Source organism: Dermochelys coriacea, chromosome 1 (assembly GCF_009764565.3).
Source record: "Dermochelys coriacea isolate rDerCor1 chromosome 1, rDerCor1.pri.v4, whole genome shotgun sequence".
NCBI classification, from domain to species: domain Eukaryota; kingdom Metazoa; phylum Chordata; order Testudines; family Dermochelyidae; genus Dermochelys; species Dermochelys coriacea.
In genome coordinates this window covers 246,397,316-246,419,108 of record NC_050068.2, presented here as the reverse complement: position 1 = coordinate 246,419,108, position 21,793 = coordinate 246,397,316, and the positions used below count along the sequence as shown (strand labels likewise).

The following is a 21,793-nucleotide window of genomic DNA, read 5'->3' as shown; positions in this document are numbered from 1 at the left end:
AAATGCTGGAGAGACATCCATGAAATCATAACTGTCATCCTGGCCAGAGAGAGACCAAAGTTGGTAATATTTAACATGACGAGAATATTACATAGAATAATTTGATATTAAGTGGAAGGTTCTTGCCCATACCATCACTTCTCATGCTCCAAAATCTCCATCAGGTAGTGTAAACCTCCAAGAAACATCAGTCAATGAATAGATAGAAGAAATATCTAGCTGCAGAACAAACCAAAGTACTATGTGTGGTATCATATAGGAAAGGAAACAACTCCTAGGATCCTGATCCAAAGCCCATTCAAGTCCATGGAAGTATTCCTGTAGATTTTTAATGGGCGTTGGATCAGATCCTAAAACCATAAAAAGTCTTGGAGCCGAGGACAATCTATAAGCAGTTATTTCTCCTCTTCTCACTTGTATCAGCTGGTAGTGTTTCCAGGGGGTCTTTCTCTCTTGCTCATTCCAGATTATCAAGGGGAAAACTTCACTCAGATCGGCCTTTCATCTCTCCTGGCTTTGGAGCTGCCATTTGACAGTAGGATCTTTGGAGACATAACCCTTTTAGGGTTCCCCTCAAAGCTGAGTGTCTATCATACAAAATACTTACTTGTGTATTTTTAGAATCAGATCCCCCATAAAAGCTTCACAGTAGCCTTCCACATGATCCTTTCTGTATTTACAAATACCTTTTCCCCATACCTACACTTGTTTCATATAGCTGTCTACCTACTGCTCCTTGAACCTCTCACATTCAGTAATGTAATTATCATGACCCAAAACTTTATATATCAGGAGATCAGACACAAAGGTCAATTTCTGGATTGCTCAGTCGCTTTTGTGTCACTCTGAGAATCTTGCTACAGCTTCCTTGCTGGGATACCTGTAGCGGTAGGAGAGTCCCTAGCAAGCATACAAGTGGCGTAGCTGGCTTCTATACCACTCTCAGCAGAAGCACTATTCAGCAAGGGCAAGTCACAACAGAAAATGATCAGAATGCATTGCACTTAGACCATCTGCCAGCTGAGCATAGCCGATCAGTAAAGTTTGCCAGGTGGCTAAAGTTAGAGTAGCTCCTAGGCTTCTCCAACCTGTACTGGAGCAGAGAATTCGGGAGTGTAACCAACCCTTAATAGCCCCCATTACCTATGCTGAACTTAGATTTAGAGCAGATGATCTGGACAGGAGTCTGTCATGCAAATGAGATACATTGTTGGTCTTCTTGCATTAGTTAATTATTAATCAAACAAACTGCATGATATTAACTGATTATAACTATAATCATATAATACATTATTCAAAACCTAACAATGTGTCTGATCACAATTTCTGGATAGTATTTTTAACACAGAGACATGTTCAGGAAAATGAGGTTTCTCAGCTTAACTGGAACATTTTGTATCATTATCATAGTTTGTAATAATATGAAGAAGGTTGGCTTATTAAAAAAGTCACTCTTCAGTGTCTTGATCCCAACTAAGCAGTAAACTATAACAAGACAAACATTTCTTCAGCATTGTTGCACCTCTTGGGTACATTTTGGGTTTGTACCTTTTCCACTTGAGAACTACACTCACTAGAGGCCAGGAACACACTCCCTAGTGTATGTTCTTACTTTTATGAAATGTAAATGATTAGTGATGATTTACATTTTCAGAAAGGAAAAAACTTTTTAAAAATCATTTTGAGCTATTTATTGTAACATAGCCATCCATTCTGGAGTTCTTAGTGGGGCATAAGTTACAAATACCCTTACCTACATTTGTTTTCTAACAAATTTCATCTAACTTCAGCTTTTAAAAAAGATCTTGAACTGTTTGGTCTCTTTCTTCCCCAGGATACCAGAAGTCCTTTCAGAAGCAGTTTGTGGCCCTCTGGCCATTTGCAACTTTAGTTTAACTACTGAAAAATCTAAACTGGGCTTATTAAACAGCCCTTGATTTAATTCACTAATTCACTCACAGAAGGTGAGAATTGAAACTATCCAGAGGAACAATCCATAATATCTCTAGAAGAGAAGTTGGTCTCATGGCGGAAATTATTAAATTCCTCTTTCTTACTTTTTGACACTCCCAAATCAATCCCGCTTCAGCCCAGCTTCTTTCTTTCCTTTTCTTTCCTTCCTCCAGCTCATCCACTGAAATTAACTAAGTAGGAGTAAAATTTAAAGTAGCTTTTGCAGTAGAGATTATTTGCTTTTTAAGAAATTAATCACAATAGAAAAAGGAAGGGGACAGCTGAAATCTGCAGGAGGCAGCTATTGCCTATTGGGGTGAATGCAAGACTATGAGGAGACTCAGATTCCATTTTTAACTCTGCCACTAACTCACTGTATGACCTCGAGAAAGTCACTAAGGCCAAATCTGCAAAGGTGGCTTCTTTGGATACCTTCATTTTTGGATGCCCACGTTGACATTCGTACAAACAGATTTTCATAGGTGTTGAGCTCAGAACTCCCACTATAGTCAACACAAATATAGCAAAAATAGAAGAGTTCCAGAGGAAGAAATTAAAATCATTAGTAGCATGGAGAGACTTTGCTATGAGCAGATATTGAAAAGACTGATTTCAGAGTAGCAGCCGTGTTAGTCTGTATTCGCAAAAAGAAAAGGAGTACCCGTGGCACCTTAGAGACTAACAAATTTATTAGAGCAAATATGCTCTAATAAATTTGTTAGTCTCTAAGGTGCCACGGGTACTCCTTTTCTTTTTGAAAAGACTGAGACAGTTCAGTTTAGAGATGAATAAGAGGGGAGATGATAGAAGTACACAAAATAATTCATGGTAAATTGGGTGCATCTATTTACCCTTGCTTATAATACAAGATCAAGGGAATTTTCAACAAAAGCAAAAGGCAACAAATTTAAAACTGATCAAATGGGGAAAAAATGCAGGGCAAAATTGACCTATGGAACTAATTACCACAGTAGGATTCAGACTAGGAGTCTAGGATTGAAAAAAGAATTAGACATTTATTTAGATAATTAGAACATAATAGTTACATTAGATATGATTAAAAATAAGAGAGAGAAACTGTTATGCTTTATGGCTGGAGCAACCATTAACAGACTAACTTACCGCCTTACAATTTCATTGTAAGTCCCCATATCCTTGTACCATATAAAAGGAGAAATGAGTGTGTCCAAACTGTCTGTTCTATACTATTCATTATTTTATAATTAGTTTATGACTTGAATGTGCTTTCTCTGTGCAAGTTAATAATCCTATATTGGGTTAAGTAAACACTAAAGCCAAAGGCCAAATTATTACTCTTTATTATTTGTACTATAGTAATGTCTAGAGGCCCCAACTGAAAATGCAGCCCCCTTATACAAAGAGGCCCTGAAAAGCTTACAGTCTAACTGGACAAGATAGCTTAAGTTTGGGAGAAAAGGAGTATTATCAAAACCCATCCTCACCCCCATTTTACAGATGAGGAACTGAGTCACCATGATCTTAAAGCAAAGTACTTAAGCACATCCTTAGGTCTATCCATACTCAGCAAAGTACTTAAGCATGTGATTATGTTCCATTCTAGGGATTAACTTAAGCACATGTTTAAAGTTAAGCATGTACTTATATGTTTGGCTAAACTACGGACTAAGTGATTTGCCCAAAGTCACACAGGAAGTCTGTAAAATAGCTAATAATTGAACTCATATATCCTGACTTCCAGTCCGATGCCTTAATCATAGTCTCATCTGTCTGCTCTTATTTCTTTGGGTGTGAATCTTATTGAGTTAACAGAAAGCACTGTCATGTTACTAATTGTTATATAATTACTAATATTATTATTACTGGAAAATATTTAGGGAGTAAACATTTATGACACAAAGTTTTTTTCATATGATTTGAGGAAATCATGCTTGTTTGGGGGATATGGATGCCAATTTTAAGCACTTTCAAATCTACGGATGAAAAATGTTATATAAGAGCTAAGCATCATTATTTATGATGATGATTTTAGGGGCAGTAGTGAATCAGAGTGCATGGGCCTGCACTCTCTTGTCACTGAAAGCCCTGGTAGAGGTATGAGTCTGTAACTGTGCAGCATCTCGACAATGCAATTGGCTGAGATCCTTGCACTTCAGTATTACAGTCATTAATCCCTTTGTTATGGCAGAAAAAAGGAACGTAACTATGTTGCCATGACGACAGTGAAGCACCTTAATAATTAAAAGAGTAATTATCTGTCTTGTTGAAAAGTTGTGACTCAGAACATTCACTAAGTACTGTGTAATTAGGGCATTGGCTTAGTAGAGTAAAAGTGCTACTGAGCCTTGGTTCCCACAGAGAGCAATCCTACAGCTGCACTGTTTTATCAAGTGACACTTAAAAACAGTGACTAGTTTCACTGGAGGATATTACAGTGGGTGTGTGTGTGTGAATATTTTTAATTTTGAAAGGACTCTTGCAACTTAGAAATTAGATTTGTTCAAAAAATGTTACCTACTATTTTTACAAATGCTACCACAGATTATTATAAATGCAAGAGATCAAAGAACATTTTTGTATGTTTCCAGTTTGCTTACTTTGTTCCTCTGACAGCCGTTTGTTTCACAGTTTCCACTGCATAGTCAGATTCTTTTGTTGTTTGTGTAGATTTTTTCATACAACATGGAGGAGAAAAATATTTTTTAAAAATGTGTGATTATAAATCCCTCCAAATTTGCAGGTGGACTCGAGGACATTTGTGGCATTTAACTTATTTTTTTAAATTTGATTAGAGTTCAGTTTGAGAGTTTCTCTCTGATACAGAAATGTGTGCGATCAGAAGTGTGTTTTATTCATCTAACTTTCAGGTTTGAAATATTTAGATTTCCTGTAACCAGTTCAAATCCAAATTATGGTTGTGTTGAGGACCGTTCCCTGCAGTCAACACCCCTAAGGCATCCAGAGTGAAAATGTTCTTGTTCATTATTTAATGGTTGCAGATTGCCCCCTTGGTGCAGCACTCAGAGGATCCACAGCAGTTTTGTTCATTGTGCAGCCTCTTCCATAAAGCATAAATAAGAATATTTTCCATGAAATTACTCACAATCATTTTCAAATGGAGAATTTGTTTTCCTGGTTTAAAGAAATAAACATACAGCTGTGACTCCTCTTGGTTTCAGCATGCTGAACAGTGGGAAGAACAGAGCAATAATGCACATTTACATCTGGCATTAATAAATAATAGATTGTTCAAAAGTGAGGAAATTCTGACAATTAAATTGGTTTTTAATGGCAACTAAGTATAAGTGTAGTCATAGGAGTAATCTGTGACTTTGTTACAGCACAGTTTACTAGGGAAATTTTATAATGGCAGAAAAATCAAATGGACATTTAGGTTACACAAAGTCTTCACCAGATTAAATATAGTAAGTATATTATCCTACAGTTTATACTACTATAAAACACATAATAGGCCAGATCCTACTCTTTTTGAAGGCAGTGGGAAAGTTCCCACTGTTATTGTAGACAGCATAAGGCCTTAAGTATCATGAATGTACTATACTGCAATCCAAATTAGGAGGGTTTAAAAATTATTTCTTTTGGTATCATTAAGTGAATTCATCTTCTGACATACTGTAGGATGAATAGAAAAGCAGGAAAAAATGGAACATACAAATGTCTAATAAAGTTTTAAATGGTAGAATGACTAGAATTAAATGTTAAATCACCAATGGAGAACCCAACTATAATCTCAATCCTGAAAAGATTTAAGCATATGTATAAATCTTTACAGGATTAGGGCCTCTACAGGTTAAGTGCTGTACTTTTACCTGCAGGCCTAGTACCTTATGATCTTTACAGATCTTGCAAGTTGAGAAGTGTTGAGCCTGTTAAATACGTAGATGGAAAACCTCCAAGGAATGCCCAAGAGTTACAGGAAGTGTTGTTGATGAGTGGTAGGCAGTACCTTTTCCTGTGTAACAACACTACTAATACCCCAGTATGGTGCTAGAGATCAGTGTTAGAGTTCTGATTTTATGAGATATAAAACTGAAGTCCTGGCCAATTCTGATTATTAAAAAAAATCATATGGCACTTACCATAAAAATTCAGGTATTAATTTACAGTGATGTTTTAGTCTTACTGAAGTTTGGGGAGTCATATAATTTCTACTGCAGTTTCAGGTACACATTTTTCAAAACAAGGTATGTGTTGTATTGCTAGGAAATTGGCTGTCCTTTGGGATAAGAAGATCCATTTTCATGTAAAATTATGTTGTATGGTGTTAATGGTAATTCTTAGTTCAAGACTGGATTTCCACAACAATTTCTTTGTTTTTAAACCTAAGCTTTGATTTGTTTAGAATTTTTGTTCATATTTTTATTTGGTGGAAAACCCATACATTTTCATGGAGATAATCCAAACTAATTTTTTGTGTGTGCAGGCATAATTCTTTCAGGAGGCACTTGCCAAGGCAGATGCAAGTGTCCAGTGTTGATTTTAACATGGGGACAGATCCAATTTTACAACGGGGTGAGACAACAACCAGCATCGGGCGAATTAAACCAGAACTCTATAAACAGAAGTCTGTTGATTCGGAAGACAAGCAAGAAGATGTGAAAATCTGTGGGAAACTTAACTTTACTCTCCAGTATGATTATGAAAATGAACTCCTTGTTGTTACCATTGTCAAAGCCTTAGAGCTACCTGCTAAAGACTTCACAGGAACCTCAGATCCCTACGTTAAGATTTACCTTCTCCCAGACAGGAAAAAGAAGTTTCAGACACGGGTTCACAGAAAGACTTTAAATCCTGTCTTTGATGAAACCTTTCAGTTTCCTGTAGCCTATGATCAGCTCAGCAACAGGAAATTGCATTTCAGTGTATATGATTTTGACAGATTTTCTAGACATGACATGATTGGGGAAGTTATTCTTGATAACTTTTTTGAAGTCTCTGATCTCTCCAGGGAAGCCACTGTGTGGAAAGACATCCACTGTGCCACCACAGTAAGTAATGTGTCCCAAAAGTGTTCAAATTGATATTTGCATTTCTCCTTTGTACTTTATGGAAAGCATATACTGTCTATCATCACAGATTGAAAGAAAGAGTTGCCAGTGTTTTCCTTTGAGCATGGAATATAAGATAATTGGGAAGCCGTGAAATGTAATTTAAAAAAACTCTTCTGGGAACATAGTTACCTTCATGACACACTACACAAATGGAAATTAGATTTATTAATTAAATCAAACACCCCTAAGTGTCACTGTTTAACAGGAACAGTTAATATTTTCCTGTTAGCAAAACATATGTACATTTCCATGCTGTCCTTCAAAATGTTCATGTACTAATATGCCATGAAACCACTTTGGTATTATTAACCGCCTTTCACATATTGGAATCTAAATCAAAAAAGAGATGGAGGTTAAGATGATCCAGTGTCTAAAATGATTTCTAACAGCTGTCCCATGCGCAGGGTATCCTATATGAAATATCTATGTATCTTTGTTGCTACTGTAGACACTCAATGTTGATGGAGAACAGAAGGACATATGGGGGAGCATTTGGAAACAGAGAGAATTGGTTTACTGTTTCAAGTGAGAACTGTAGACTATAAAATTCACCTGTGAACAGAAGCAAATAGGTAACATGCTGCAACTACTAACAAATGCTATCTTCCAACCTTATTTTTACCGGTCAAAAGGCCAAACTCATCTTTTCCACTTGGAATCAGATGGTTTCAGAAAACAAATCAGTTTTTTCTAAAATACTACACTGTTCATAAGGAAACTTCCTGTAATCTTGTTGTACTGAGGGTATCTACATCACTCTGAGCCATATGCCTGCCTTATCCATGCTTTTTCAGAAGGAGGTGGGCTGCTGACAGTGCTGTCCTTAAGATTTAGTGGGTCTAGGAGATAAAACAAAAGCAGGGCTGCTCCCTCACAGGTGAGAGCTCTACACCGTCCTTTCTGTTTTCCCCTTTTCTCCAGAGGACTCACCCTCTTACCTTGTCTCTGTCCCCCATTTGTTGTTTTCCTCCTTCCCCCTTCACATTGATGGCCTTGGCTCCCTTCTTCCATTGGCTGTTCCCCTCTTTTCTCTGGCCTCTATTTGTGCCCTTCTCTCTCTCTCTCTCTCTCTCTCTCTCCCCCACACACACACACCCTCCTCTCTCTGCCCTGTTTTTTTTCACCCTCCTTCATTTTTTCACATCTCCGCTCATTTGTGTCCCCTGTGCCCCTGTTTTTCCCCATTCCCAGTCTGCCTTCCATTTTGCGCCTTTTCCAGGAATAGCCAGGGCCTATTCAGGGTTTCATTTCAGGCTCTCTTCATGCTGCCTGGCACCTCCTCGGCAGTCACCTGCTGCTGGCTCTCTTCTACAGCTGCAACTGCTAATGGCTTAGCCTCCTGTTGCTGTTGCACTTAGTGAGACCCTGTGCTGCTCTATAGAGCAGTGCATGAGCACTGACCCACCACTAGAGATACCAATGAGCACCAACATCTCATGCACAGGATTGGAACAACTGTCTCAGCTACCTCCACTGCCCCAGCATCAGCCCTGGTTGCTACATTGTGTAGACTTTAAAGGTTCATAGGTAACATTAAAATATTTCTTGGCTGAATAGGAAATTGTTTTTTTCATTATTTTCTTAGTCCTCTTGAGCATATTATTTTGTTTTTAGAAGTCTGTTTTTGAAGGTCAGTCTGTTTCATGGTGATGATAATGCTTTGCACTTATACAGCACCTTTCCTCCAAAGATCTTGAAGGGTTTTCCAAACATTCACTAATCAATTGTACAAGTTTAGGATGGTTTGTTCTGTTGGCTCCATCTTCTGTACAATACCAGTGGAGTTAAAAATTAAATAAAATAAAAAATCACTCATATGCATTTTAATTTATTTCCTCCTGAACAAAGTGATCAGCTTGACTGAATATCTAAGCAAGAGCTGGGATATAGTGGTGAACTCATGCAATTTTTTAGAGGGGTGGATTGGCCGAATTACAGACCACAGGCTACCGCAGGCATTCCTCCTCTTTAATGTGGGAAGTCAACTCCTCTTTTCTTTCACCCCTACCAAACCTTGGGGGGGAAGGAATCACCCTCCCCTTTGTTCTCTCCACCCTCAGGACAGGCATATCAGAAGTGGTGGGACTGGGTACTGCTAGATTCAAGTGGATGGTAGTGCTTTGGAGGTTCTAGCTTCTGGGTGCAGCTCAGTGGTGCAGATATGGGTAGGATACAGGGACCTACTTTCTTTCTGATCATAGGTCCAGTACCAATACCTCTGAAGAGTTAACAGACTGCCAAAATATTTCTTTGGCCTCACAAGTACATGAAACAGTGGATCTTAAACATGGAAAGGATGATTCAGAATGCTAGCCTTGGACATGGGTTCAATTCCCTGCTCTTCTGCAAGCTTCTTGGATGATGTTGCACTTAGGCCTGGTCTACACTAGTGGGGGATCGATCTAAGTTACGCAACTTCAGCTACATGAATAACATAGCTGAAATCAACGTACTTAGATCTAATTATCACGGTGTCTTCACTGTTGTAGGTCGACTGCTGATGCTCCCCCGTTGACTCCGCCTACACTTCTCACTCCGGTGGAGTACCGGAGTTGATGGGAGAGCACTCGGTGGTCGATCTATCATGTCTTCACTAGGCACAATAAATCGACCCCCTCTGGATCGATTGCTCCAGAGGTAAGTCTAGACATGACCTTAGTCTGTCTCTGTCTCAGTTCCTCACTCTACAAAATTGAAATGATAGTACAGCCCAGGAGTGTTCTGAGGATAAATGCTTTAAAGATTGTGAAGTACTCAGATCAGATGCTATGGTAACTGGTGCCATTTGAGTACCTAAGGGTATATCTACTTTGCAATTAAATCCCTGTGGCTGGCCTGTGTCAGCTGACTTGGGCTCTTGCGGCTTGGGCTATTTGGCTTTAAAATTGCAATATAGATGTTCGGGCTCATGCTGGAGCCTGAGCTCCAGGACACCGCCATGGGGGAAGAGTCTCAGGGCCTGAGCTCCAGTCCAAGCCCAAACATCTACACTGCAATTTAACAGCCCCGCAGCCCCAGCTTGAGTCAGTTGACACAGACCAGACATAGGTGTTTAACTGCAGTGTAGACATATACCTATGTATAAGGCCCTGCCAAATTCACAGGCCATTTTGGTCAATTTCACAGTCATAGGATTTTTTAAATCATAAATTTCATGATTTCAGCTATTGAAATCTGAAATCTCATGATGCTGTAATTTTAGGGGTCTTCACCCAAAAAGGAGTTGTGGGGGGCATTGCAAGGTTATTATAGGGGGTGTTGCAGGTACTGCTATCCCTACTTCTGAACTGCTGCTGGTGGCCGCACTACCTTCAGAGCTGAGCAGCTGGAGAGCCAGGGCCACCGGCTGGGAGCCCAGCTCTGAAGGCAGAGCTGCCGCCAGCAGCAGCACAGAAGGAAGGATGGCATAGTGTGGTATTGCCACCCTTACTTCTGCTCTGCTGTCTGCAGAGCTGGACCCTCAGTCAGCAGCCACCGCTCTCTGGCTGCCCAACTCTGAAGGCAGCGCAGAAGTAAGGGTGGCAATACCGCAACCCCCCTAAAATAATCTTTTGACCCCTTCCCCCCACAGCTCTCTTTTGGGTCAGGACCTCCAGTTTGAGAAATACTGGTCTCGCCTGTTAAAGCTGTATGGTAAAAGCACACAAAAGACCACATTTCATGGTCCCTGATGCATTTTTCATGGCCATGAATTTGGTAGGGCCCTACCTATAGGTGATGATAAAGCATGAGTGTCAACTAACTAATACATTTGTTTTAATATATTAAATATCTGAAAATTCAGATAGTCACACAAAAGATAAAGAAAAACCATCCGGCTCTCTCTTCTAGCTAAATCTAATAGGTCATTTGAGACTCATACTGCTGATGATTTCACAAGCAAATCAGACTAAGTAGAGAAAATATCATACTATAATATCTGAATAAGTCAAACATCTTCCTCTTGAAGGTGGAAACAGCAAATATTCATGATGTCAGCAGCAAATGGGACTCAAATGGTCTTTTAGACTTTAATTGAAATTACAGCTGAGGTACAAATATTATCTCTTTATGTTTCCAATGAACATTCAGGGCTTAAAACTTAAAATCCCAGCTTTCCATTCGCATAGACCCTGATCCAGCAAAGCACTTAGGTATGTATTTAACTTTCACATGCTCTGACTTCAATGAGTGCTTTAAGTTCTTTGCTGAAAAGAAGCCCAATGACATTGCTTTTTTATTATTATTAATTCTGGTGTGTTTTGAGGGATTTTACATTTAAATGTTTGTTGGTCCTTTAGACCAGGCAAAAGTGCAAACCTTTTACTTAATAAACCAAAATGATCTCATCATTCTAAACTTATTTGACATCTTTTTGGGCGGACTAGAATGCCATACCAAATGGTGCTACTGGGAGAGACAGGCTAATATGCATGTAGCTGAAAATTATTGCAGTTCTTGGCTGCTGATATTAGTACAACTCTCCTCAGCATTGAGAAACAAAACCACTTAATTATAGTGTTTAGTTTAGTGTGGTAGTATCTTGTTTGGTGTTAATGAACCACTATTTTACAATTTCAAATCATAAATATGCAGTTTAGGAAGTAGTGGCTGTGTTCTGAGCTTCAGTCATTCAGCAAGGAGCTTATAACTGTAAGCACAATTTTATGTACAGTGTTGAATTAGTGCAAATAGCCTGTTTTCAAAGTGGCTACCACTTAGAAACCATTACCAATGAACACGTGAAAATTAAAGTAATTTGTAGTTATGTATAACCATATTGGGACTTCATAGACTTTTTGAATCTTTGAATTATTAACAACATTTTTTCAGTAGTTGACTGGATTATTTTTACTGGCAAAATAAAACTATACTATAATAAATCACGAAAATATACAAGCTGGAATGTGCTACCATGAACTTGTGTTTTGGATTATTTTGAAGTTTATTTTAGTTATTTTATATTCATGAAAATCAGGTTAGTGTTAACGATTTCCAATTCTTACATTGCAGAAACTGTAAGACTGTGGGTCCAGTTCTGCACTGGGTTAAGCAATACTTAAGTAGATGAGATGAGGAATTTATACTCTAAGAACCTATTCAAAAGTCTAGGGAAGTCAATGGTAAGATGCCAAAATGTTTTGGATTCGGCCAGTAAAGTCCATAAGATATGGGTCATCCCTTGAGAAATAGGTGCTCAAACTGATTCAGCAGACATTGAGAGTAAACTTTATGCCCTGAACAGTTTTTTTTTTACTTATGCACTTTTCTGCTTCCTTTAGCGCCATTAATGTGGAATGAGAAAAGCTATGCTTGGGTACATGAATGTGCTTTAATGGAAATGGATTTCATCACAAGCTGACCTTCCCGTATTAGTGATCAGCTGATAATTTTAAAAATTGAATGTCTGGAGCAGGAGCAAGGGGAATGAGACACTACATAGATATATTTCTCTGATACTTCTTTCCCCCTTGCCTCACTCCCATCTTCCCCATGTTTTTGGACAGGTTTGTTTGTTTTGTGGAGTTTATCACCTCTGGCCAATGGATCCAGGCATGCTTTCCAGTACATAGGAAGCATGCCTAGAGATTTACTGACACTGTAGGTAACTGGGAGCCAACCCTAGGTCTGGATCTGGGGATTGGTGCAACACTCACCAAATAAAGGGTGAGTGGCATCTCCTCAGACTTTCAAGCCCTCCCAGGACCACCTCCCTCCCACAGAAAAATATTCATGTCCTGTTCTGAAAGTAGAGTATGGCTAAGAATTCCCTTAGTTCCCCTTTCTACATTAAAAGACACCTACATGGGGATAAGGTTTCTGGTGGCAGAGGGCTCTTGGTTCTAGCAGACAAAGGCATAATGATATCCAATTGCTGGAAACTGAAGCTAAACAAATTCAGACCGGAAATAAAGTGAACATTTTAACAGTGAGGGCAATTAACCATTGGAACAATATAGCAATATGGGGGATTCTTTATCACTCAAAGTCTTTAAATCAAGATTGGATGTCTTTCCAAGAGCTATGCTGTAGTTCAACCAGGATTTTCTGGTCAAAAGAATGAAATGTATTCATCTTCTGTCTTAAATTAACTTTAATGTAGTTTTTCTGTCTCATTGTGTAGACCAGCTTACTGACTCTCCCGTTCCCCCCCACCCCCAACTATTATGGACATATTCATTTGAGAAAAGATAATGTGTGAGTTGGAATCTTCAGCCAGTCACAGAAATTTTGTAATAGATGTCTAACTAACAATATGTTATGTACAGAAAATTTTTTTGAACACTTGCATTAATTATATTACAGAAAATATTGATTTTATTATGTCATTTTCTCTTACCATACACAGTAGAAATTAGTTATATACAAGAGACATGTCTAGGTAATATTTACTACACATAGAAATGTAGTATTTTTAATAAATGAAATCTATCAGAAACTCAATGCATTTTGCAAGCATAAGCATATGTACACATAGTTGTCAATTTAAAGATGGAGAATTTTAAATGTTTTATGTAAAATTTCTTAGTATGCCCAACAATATCAAGATATTCTATTTAATAGAAACAGTAAAATGTGCTGAGAATTTAAATTAACACCATATCCAGGATAATGATGCATCCTTGGATTCCTTATGGGGGCTGCAGATATATGGAAGCTCTGGGAGTATCTTATGTTCTAGATCCATGGAACCTGATTCTTATTCAAAGCTTTTGAGAGAGTCCATATATGGTCACATTCGGCTCCCTTAGAGTGCCTAAGTGTATTGCCATCCCTTTTCCAAGGTTGGAGTCATAGACTTCACTCAATCTGTTGTAAGAGGGTTCAAGAAAATGAAACCAGTATGCACACAAAACATGCTCATTGTATCCACTGATTTTTAAAAAATGAAAGGCAGCCAACAAAGAAATAAATGAATCCTTCCAGCTGCACTTTGATGGTTTTTAATATAAAGAAATATGCAAAGAACCCAAGTAAAAGAAATAGTCTACTCCATCTTAATGAGAATTTGGCATGTGAAGTCCTTGCTGGGTTGGACTCTTATATTTCTAAATCTGTCATGGGGTGCTCCACACACTGCTTGTTTGGAGCCTCCTCTTGGTCACTCTGGCTCTCATGATCGACTCCTTTCATGTGGTCACACAATGTCACACCATCTCTCTCTCATGTCTGCAGCTCCTCTCTTATCTCAGGAACCATAGGGTTCTCTTCGTGACTTGACCTTCTGACCTCCCTCTTCCGGGTTTATCAGAGTCTTTCTTTCAGCAGTCCTGGGCAGTCTTCCCATTCACTGCCTCAGGTGCCAATCCTTTAGTGGCTGGTAGGGGAACCCCAGCTTGCCCTCTACTCTGGGTTCCAGTGCAGGAAGTATAAGTAAAGATAAAATCTCTGCTTTTTATTGATATAAATGTAGAATCTATTCAGGTTAATCTTTGTGTGCCTCTGCACGTTTGGATACCAGACTACCAATAGGAAGAGATATGCTATATAGTGGTCTGAGTAAAGGACTTGGAGCAAGAAACTCTTGACTCCTAGTCCAAGCTATGACAATGACTCCTTTGTCTTTGGATAAGTCACTAACATCTCTGTGTCAAAGTTTCTTCATCGGTAAACTGGAGATAGTAATGGTGCAAGATATGCATGCTTATAGACACAGTATTGTGAGTGAAGGTTAAATCCAAGAGCTAAAGCAGTGATATGGGATTAATTATTGTCTGTAAAGCACTTTGAATATGAATAAGTGGAAGGTATTACTGAATAGGGTGTAAGTATATGTATACCACATTTTTTTAAAAAATGGGCAATCACATATACCTCACTCTAGACCTATTCAGGCTTCAGACGCTATTCTTGTAGTTATGGATGGAGGCTAATTGGACATGCTGATGTTGCTTGCACTGTTATCAGCTTTTAATACCAGCCATCACTGCCTTCAGGTCAAAATGTAAAACCCATCTCCTTGGCCTAGCTTCCCACAATAACACTAATCTCCCAGCAGAATAACTAAGTCAATAGATGATGCTGGGAAGGAAAAAAAGAATGAAATTCATGTGCCTGGAATAAGGGAAGAGAACAAAATATCATCTGGGGATGGTGTTTTGAAAAGGATAAATCCCATTAAAAGTCAATAGGATTAGTGCTCCTATCTGCCTGAGGCATTTTTGAAAAGCCCATGTGACTTATTGTAATTTTTACAAGGTAAATACCACAATGATGAGCTCATAATACACAGACAGACAAACATCACAATTGTTAGTTTGGGTCCTATGTAATCATTCATTGAGATGACACTGGTTCCTCTAGTGAAGTTATAATTTTTGTAACATAATTCTGAGAGCAATTCTATCAGGCTCTTGGAGGCCAAGGCCCATCTCCTCTTTAATTTCCACCCAACCCACAGAATAATCTGATTTTTCAACATTGTTTTATTTAGTCCCTGATTGGATATTGGAAAGTGCAATTATTCTGTATGTTAAAACTCATTTGGACATTTTTTGGTGGAAACCAGGAACATTGAAATGTCCCTAAAAATCAGAAAACATCTTTTTTGTGCTTTCCTGTCATTTCAAACTATCTCAGGACTGATTCTGCCAGCTTTCTGTTGAAATTAATGTTAGTTTTCCAGAGTAAGGTACTGTTCAATGTGAGTAAAAGTGGCAGAAGAGGGTCCTAAATCATTTGGGTTTTCAAAATAGTATCGTATTAATGTAACACTTAGAGACTGTGTACTAGAGCTAACTGATGCTGCTGGAGTTTACTGTCTATGAGGGAGATGAGATCATTGTAGGTATTTTTAATGTCATCTTGTGAAACTGAAAAAAGGACTCACTATTTAATAAAATAATAGCGTAAATTAGATTCATTTGGAAAGTGAACCAAAAAGTGGTGATAACAAAAATGTGTAGAATGGTTTGCTAGAAATCTACATAATGGCATATAGAATAGAAAGATGCTGCCCACAAATATTTTTGCTATTTTATTGTTACAAAATCTAGTATTAAAAAAACATTTACATTGTATTTAACAGGAAATTTCAGGTAAAGTGACTAAATATTGATTAATAATAGCCTAAATGGTTATGAATTCCTCTGGTTTTCATTGTAATAATCTGAATGGTATTAATGTCATCAACAGTATTCTAGGGGATGTCCATTGTAATTCAGTATTAATTAAATGGATCATTATTATTTTAATACTAGCAATTAATCACCAACTAGCATGAATAAAACAATATAAAGTTCCAAGCCCTTGTAACATCTAACTAGCCCATGGCAGTAGCGAACCGAGAAATGCTGCTGAAGGAGTTAATTTGAGTTACTTGGGAAGTTTGAAAAATCAGAGAGGAAATAATGATGTGACAATACAGTAACTGCTTAGACTACAGTTATGGTCAGAAAAATGATAATGCAAAAATGACACCTTCTTACTTCACAGATCTGCTCCCTGTTAGCTCTTTGTTCCTGTTAGCACTGTAGAACCCGCAAAGCTATTAGAAAGTGAGATGAAATATGTCCCAGCTCTCCCATGAACAGAATTACTAAATTCTTATTGCAATATCTTTCCCTGATATTGCAGGAAATAGGCATACAGGCTTCAGGTTAGCTACATCACCAACATGCCTCATTTGGGTTAGAATTTCTGATGATGTTATCACTAGGAATGGACGTTGTTTGATCCCCCGTTGAGTTTGCAGGGCTTGCCGCTATAGAACTGTGTTTTTAATTGCGTACTGAAGAATTTGATATGGAAACTATTGAGAACAACTGGGAAAACCCATAAGTCTTTGTCTGAGTGGGAAAGAGTGAAGCTTTATCCAGCAACTAAAGTCCTAAGGGCCATGTCAGGGACCATCCTGTGCACTCCACCAGGGAACAAGGGCGTATGAGGCACCTCCTTACACCTGCATCATGCCTAGCAGCATTTGCAGAATTGCTGCTACCTCTCCCACACAGGTGTGTAGAGGTAGAGAATGGGTGGAGCTTTAGTTTTCTCCAGTGGGCCAGATGACAATGATTACAAGACAATGGTAGTCTATCCATTGATTTCAGTGGCCCCTGGATCAAGCTCCCAGCTGACAGACAGTGAACTCAAAAAACTCCCATTGAACCTAACAGGAGTTTTACACGTTCAGGGTCACTTAGGAGTGGTTGTAGAGTTGGTCCCTAAGTGAAGGATAAGAATGTAATGCTGTCTAAGGAATCTATATTCGATAGTTAAATAATAGAGTTGATATGAATAGTGGACGCCTTTATTTTGAATTTTGTTTCTCCTATTTTTGTATTTCTTTCTTGCCTCACCATGACAGAAATATATTGGCTAGTCATGTAAACAGGGAGCAATAGAAATAAATGTAAGCTGGTATAGTGCTTACCATTGTTTCAGTTCCATGGTTCTGTATAATGGCTTGTGTTCACAACAAAGAAACAAATAGATAAAAGATACACACCACCAAGTGGATGTTTTATTATATCTGTGCTCAGTGTTGCTTTTTTTTGTACAAGTTATTGCAAGCCTTTGGCAGTGAATCATTATGAGCAGTGTGGATCTGAAAGTAAAGCAGTATCTCTCAGTGAGGCTAGCTCAGTTTCTTAACTGAAACCTTAATTTAATTTAAGAAGACGAAAAACTCACGACACACTAATGAAATTTGGAAAACTTCACTGGAGTTGCCTAAAAAAAAGAAAAAACCTGTAGCCATTATGAATAAAATAAAAAATAAAATAAAACATTCAGTATAAAAGTCTGCTTCTAAAATAAACTCTGGCAAGCTTAATTCTTGATGTTATAGTTAAATAAATACTTATCTGATTAACTTTGGACTGGAATTCTTTGTGCTTGTATCTCTTGAGTCACAGGTCATATAAACAAGTGTGTTGGAGATACAAAAGTGAACATTGCAGACAATCTACACCTTGTCTGATAGCACTGAGATACTCTGGTCAGATGGCTGAGGTAAAACTTAGTGAACTGGTGTGACAAAAAGTGATATAGGGTAAAATGTTCAAGAACACCTAAGTGATTTAGGTGCCTACAACTTATTCAAAGTCAATGGGACTTTGGCTACTATGTCATTTAGGCACCTTCAAAAATGTTACCCAGAGGGACCCAAACTATTAGAAAAGAATACTATGGGCGGGTGAATAAAATATATAAGCTATGTCTATATGTACACCCCATGTACGTTTCCAAGTATTACTAATACATGGAACCCATACCAGTGCCAAGTGTCTACATATGCAGTGCTGGGCACAGCTAGACACTGTGCACAGGCATATATACCTGTGTCTATGCTGCCCCATTTTTGGTACAAGATGGTAGCACTACCATTGCAGGGACAGTATCCCAGGGACCTGTGTTTCACAGGAGACACTCTGGGAATTGCCTGGCTTTTTGTTGCTGGTACTAGATGCCACCTTCACACAGTTGGCAATGGCAACTCTCACTCACCTCTCCTTTCTACCAACCCATGTGGAAGACATAGAGCCAAGTCCATGATGATGTGGTTCTGCTCCTGCTTGCAGGACAAATGTTCATGCAGGTTCATTCACTCATACTGGATGGAATTGGTCCAGAAATAGTTCAGATGCTGAAGAGAGCTGACCGAGAGGATTAATGAAAATCCACTATAGTCCCATGGAACAGATATATTGAATTCAGCAGTTGCAGTAGTATGCTCATGGCTGGATTTCCACTTCTGGTCCCGGAAAACCAGCACAACATAGTCAGGCCACATCATCTTGGAAACCTGGAAGGATGACCAGTAGCTGCAGAACTTCCAAATGAGGAAGCAAACCTTCATGGAGTTATGTGAGGAGCTTGCGCCAACCCTCCAGTGCCATGCCACTCAATTTCAGAAACCCATACCAGTACAGAAGCGGGTGGCTACAGCACCTGCCAGCTACTGGTAAGTTGCAAACCAATTTGAGGTTGGGAAGTCAACTATCAGGGTGGTGGCTGTATAGGTTTGCCAGGCTATCAATACTGAATCTGCCCACAAGTGATTGTCATAATCCAGGTCCCTGTAATTATAGCTGGATTTCAGAGGAACAGGTTTCTGAACTGTGCAGGGGTCATCGAGGGAACACACAGCCCAGTACTTTATCCACCAAAGGGGGCAAGTGAATATGTGAACCAAAAAGTTACAATTCACTCATTCTCGAAGTCTTGGTGTACCACAGTGATTGGTGCATGATCACCAATGTTGGGGACACAGGAAAAGTCCATGATGCCAGGGTGCTCAGGGGACTGGGATTGTATTGCAGACGGAAAGAAGGGACTTTATTCCCCAGAAATGACTTGGTTATATACAGTGTTTTTGGTCTGACATTTATTTTGGGACACCCCACAGACCCATTCCTAACTTGGCTCATGAAGTTGTATCCCAACATTGCTGATCTAATAAAAAGAGAATTCAGCTACAGACTCAATAGCTGCAGAATGATGGTGGAGTGTGTATTTGGGAGGCTGAAAACTTGCTGGTGATACTGTCGGACCCCTCTGGATACCAATGTGGCCTATGCATTTTGCATAATCGTGATATGCTGTGCCTTGCCCAACTTATGTGAGGATAAGGGGGAATAATTCTGGACTGAGCAGGCACAAGACAGGCAGCCAGATCCTAAACATGTGCACACAACTCTTAGAGGGCAAGGGAAATTTGTGGTGCTATTTGCTTGCACACCATGGAACAGTGGGGGGTCAGAAGGTGACTTTGATCTGTGCCAAGAGACACCAAAGAATGCTATGTGATGCTACGGTGCTGCTGTAAAAGCTCAATGGAGCATTGCTATATAGTTGTGTTGTGGCATCCATTGGTGGGTTTTGATCCCTGCAACTCATGTTAATGTACCAAATGAAAGCAGACCATTATGTGTGGGTTCTTCCTCAGGGTCAATCCCTTTGGCTGTGGTTTTGGTTTCGAGGGTGTAAAAGCAATTCAGTGCCAGCACTAAGTGATCTTTTTGTTATAGGTTAACAACTCTGTTTCATGGGGCTCTCTGAGGAGTACTTAATCATTCTGAAAGTAACTGAAAAACAGTTCTGTAAGGTTTTTGGGGGGTTCACTCATTCCTTCTTCACAATGTTTTCTGCAACTAGTGATCACAGAACTGAGGGTGGAGGGATAGCTCAGTGGTTTGAGCATTGGCCTGCTAAACCCAGGGTTGTGAGTTCAATCCTTGAGGGGCCATTTAGGAATCTAGGGCAAAAATTGGGGATTGGTCCTGCTTTGAGCAGGGGGTTGGACTAGATGACCTCCTGAGGTCCCTTCCAACCCTGATATTCTATGATTCTATGATCAGCCGCTTTGCGGGAGTACTCCCCTGGTTGCATGTGGCAACTGTTTGACGGGGTGAAGGAGGAAGGGTCGTAAAAGCACTGCTCAGCGTCAGACATCTTCAGTATTAGTTTAGTTTTGTTTCCTTTCTCTGTATTTTCACTTAAATTATTGACAAAGCCATAAAGACATTTTAAGTAAACTCCTCTGATTTTCATTCTGGTGCATTGGACAGCAACTGTTTTTTCAGAGCTTTGTTCATTGTCATAAACCCTGCTCTCTTTTCTGTCTCTCTCTCTCTCTTTTTGTTAAACATTGGGAAATTCATGGCAGCAGGCGGGAAGGATTTGTGGGAGGGACAGAAAATTCATTGTCTTTCTATGGCATCACTGCATTAGAAAGTTACAGAACTGATAGTCATTTGCTATGCATCCTGCTGACCCATCCCAAACGTGTGGGAAATATCCCATTGATGATACTCAGAAAGCAAGGTGCACACACAAGTGAAGTGAACAATAACTTTTATTTAAAAGGTCTATGGAACATAGAACAAAAGTTTTTATCCAGAACTGCGAATGAACCAAAAAATAGATCAAATTCCCTGAGCCTTGTGCAAACATTACTTTCTGTGGACCTGTCTCCTTGTCTGGCCCCTTCCCCTGACAAGGGGGGACTAGATGAGAAAAATTGTGGGGGAGATGAGGGGACATCTCCTGCATGGAGTTTGAGGGATGAACACTGGTTGGGCTGCTGGGCATGGCTCAGGCTCATTTTTCAACATCTGTATGCTTTGGAGGGGTTCTCCTGCAAGGACTTTTGGGTGCCAGCGAAGGATATTGTACCAGGAGATCAGCATGTTCTTCCCCACTGTGGAGTGGGTAGTGTTGGATCAGCAGCAGCCTGTGAGGCACCCGGAAGAGGAGTAGGGAGAGGAGGAGGTGCTGCCGGTTCCCAGACAAGAGCAGTGTCACCAGCAGCAGGTGGGTCTCAAAAGCTTTCCACCACCAGTTGTACTACTGACTGCATGAGTGTATGATCCTCTGCCCACGGGGCATACTCCCATTCCCTGTGGCATGACTTTAGATCAGGGGTAGGCAACCTATGGCACATGTGCCAAAGGCAGCACACAAGCTGATATTCAGTGGCACTCACACTGCCCAGGTCCTGCCCACCAGTCCGGGGGGCTCTGCGTATTAATTTAATTTTAAATGAAGCTTCTTAAACATTTTAAAAACCTTATTTACTTTACATGCAACAATAGTTTAGTTATATATTATAGACTTATAGAAAAAGACCTTCTAAAAACGTTAAAATGTATTACTGGCAAGCGAAACCTTAGATTAGAGTGAATAAGTGAAGACTCGGCACACCACTTCTGAAAGGTTGCCAACCCCTGCTCTAGATTCAGGAACTGGTTCATCAGTGCCCCACCCTGCCTAAGAGCCTGATTGTCCGATGCCCAAAGAAAGCAAAACTGTTCCTGACTTCTCTTGTGTATTCCAATGAGCAGATGCTCCAGGTCTGTCTCCTCTGT

At 39.5% G+C, this 21,793-nt stretch overlaps 1 protein-coding gene across 2 annotated transcripts in view; it reads left to right on the top strand.

Annotated features, from left to right (window-relative positions):
• SYT10 (synaptotagmin 10) overlaps positions 1 to 21,793 on the top strand; it is a 48,237-nt gene that overhangs the window by 11,151 nt on the left and 15,293 nt on the right. For both annotated transcript variants that reach the window (XM_038418818.2, XM_043518501.1), the window contains exon 3: positions 6,377 to 6,941. In XM_038418818.2, the coding sequence (XP_038274746.1) occupies positions 6,377 to 6,941 (565 nt within the window). The remainder of the gene's footprint in view (positions 1 to 6,376; positions 6,942 to 21,793) is intronic.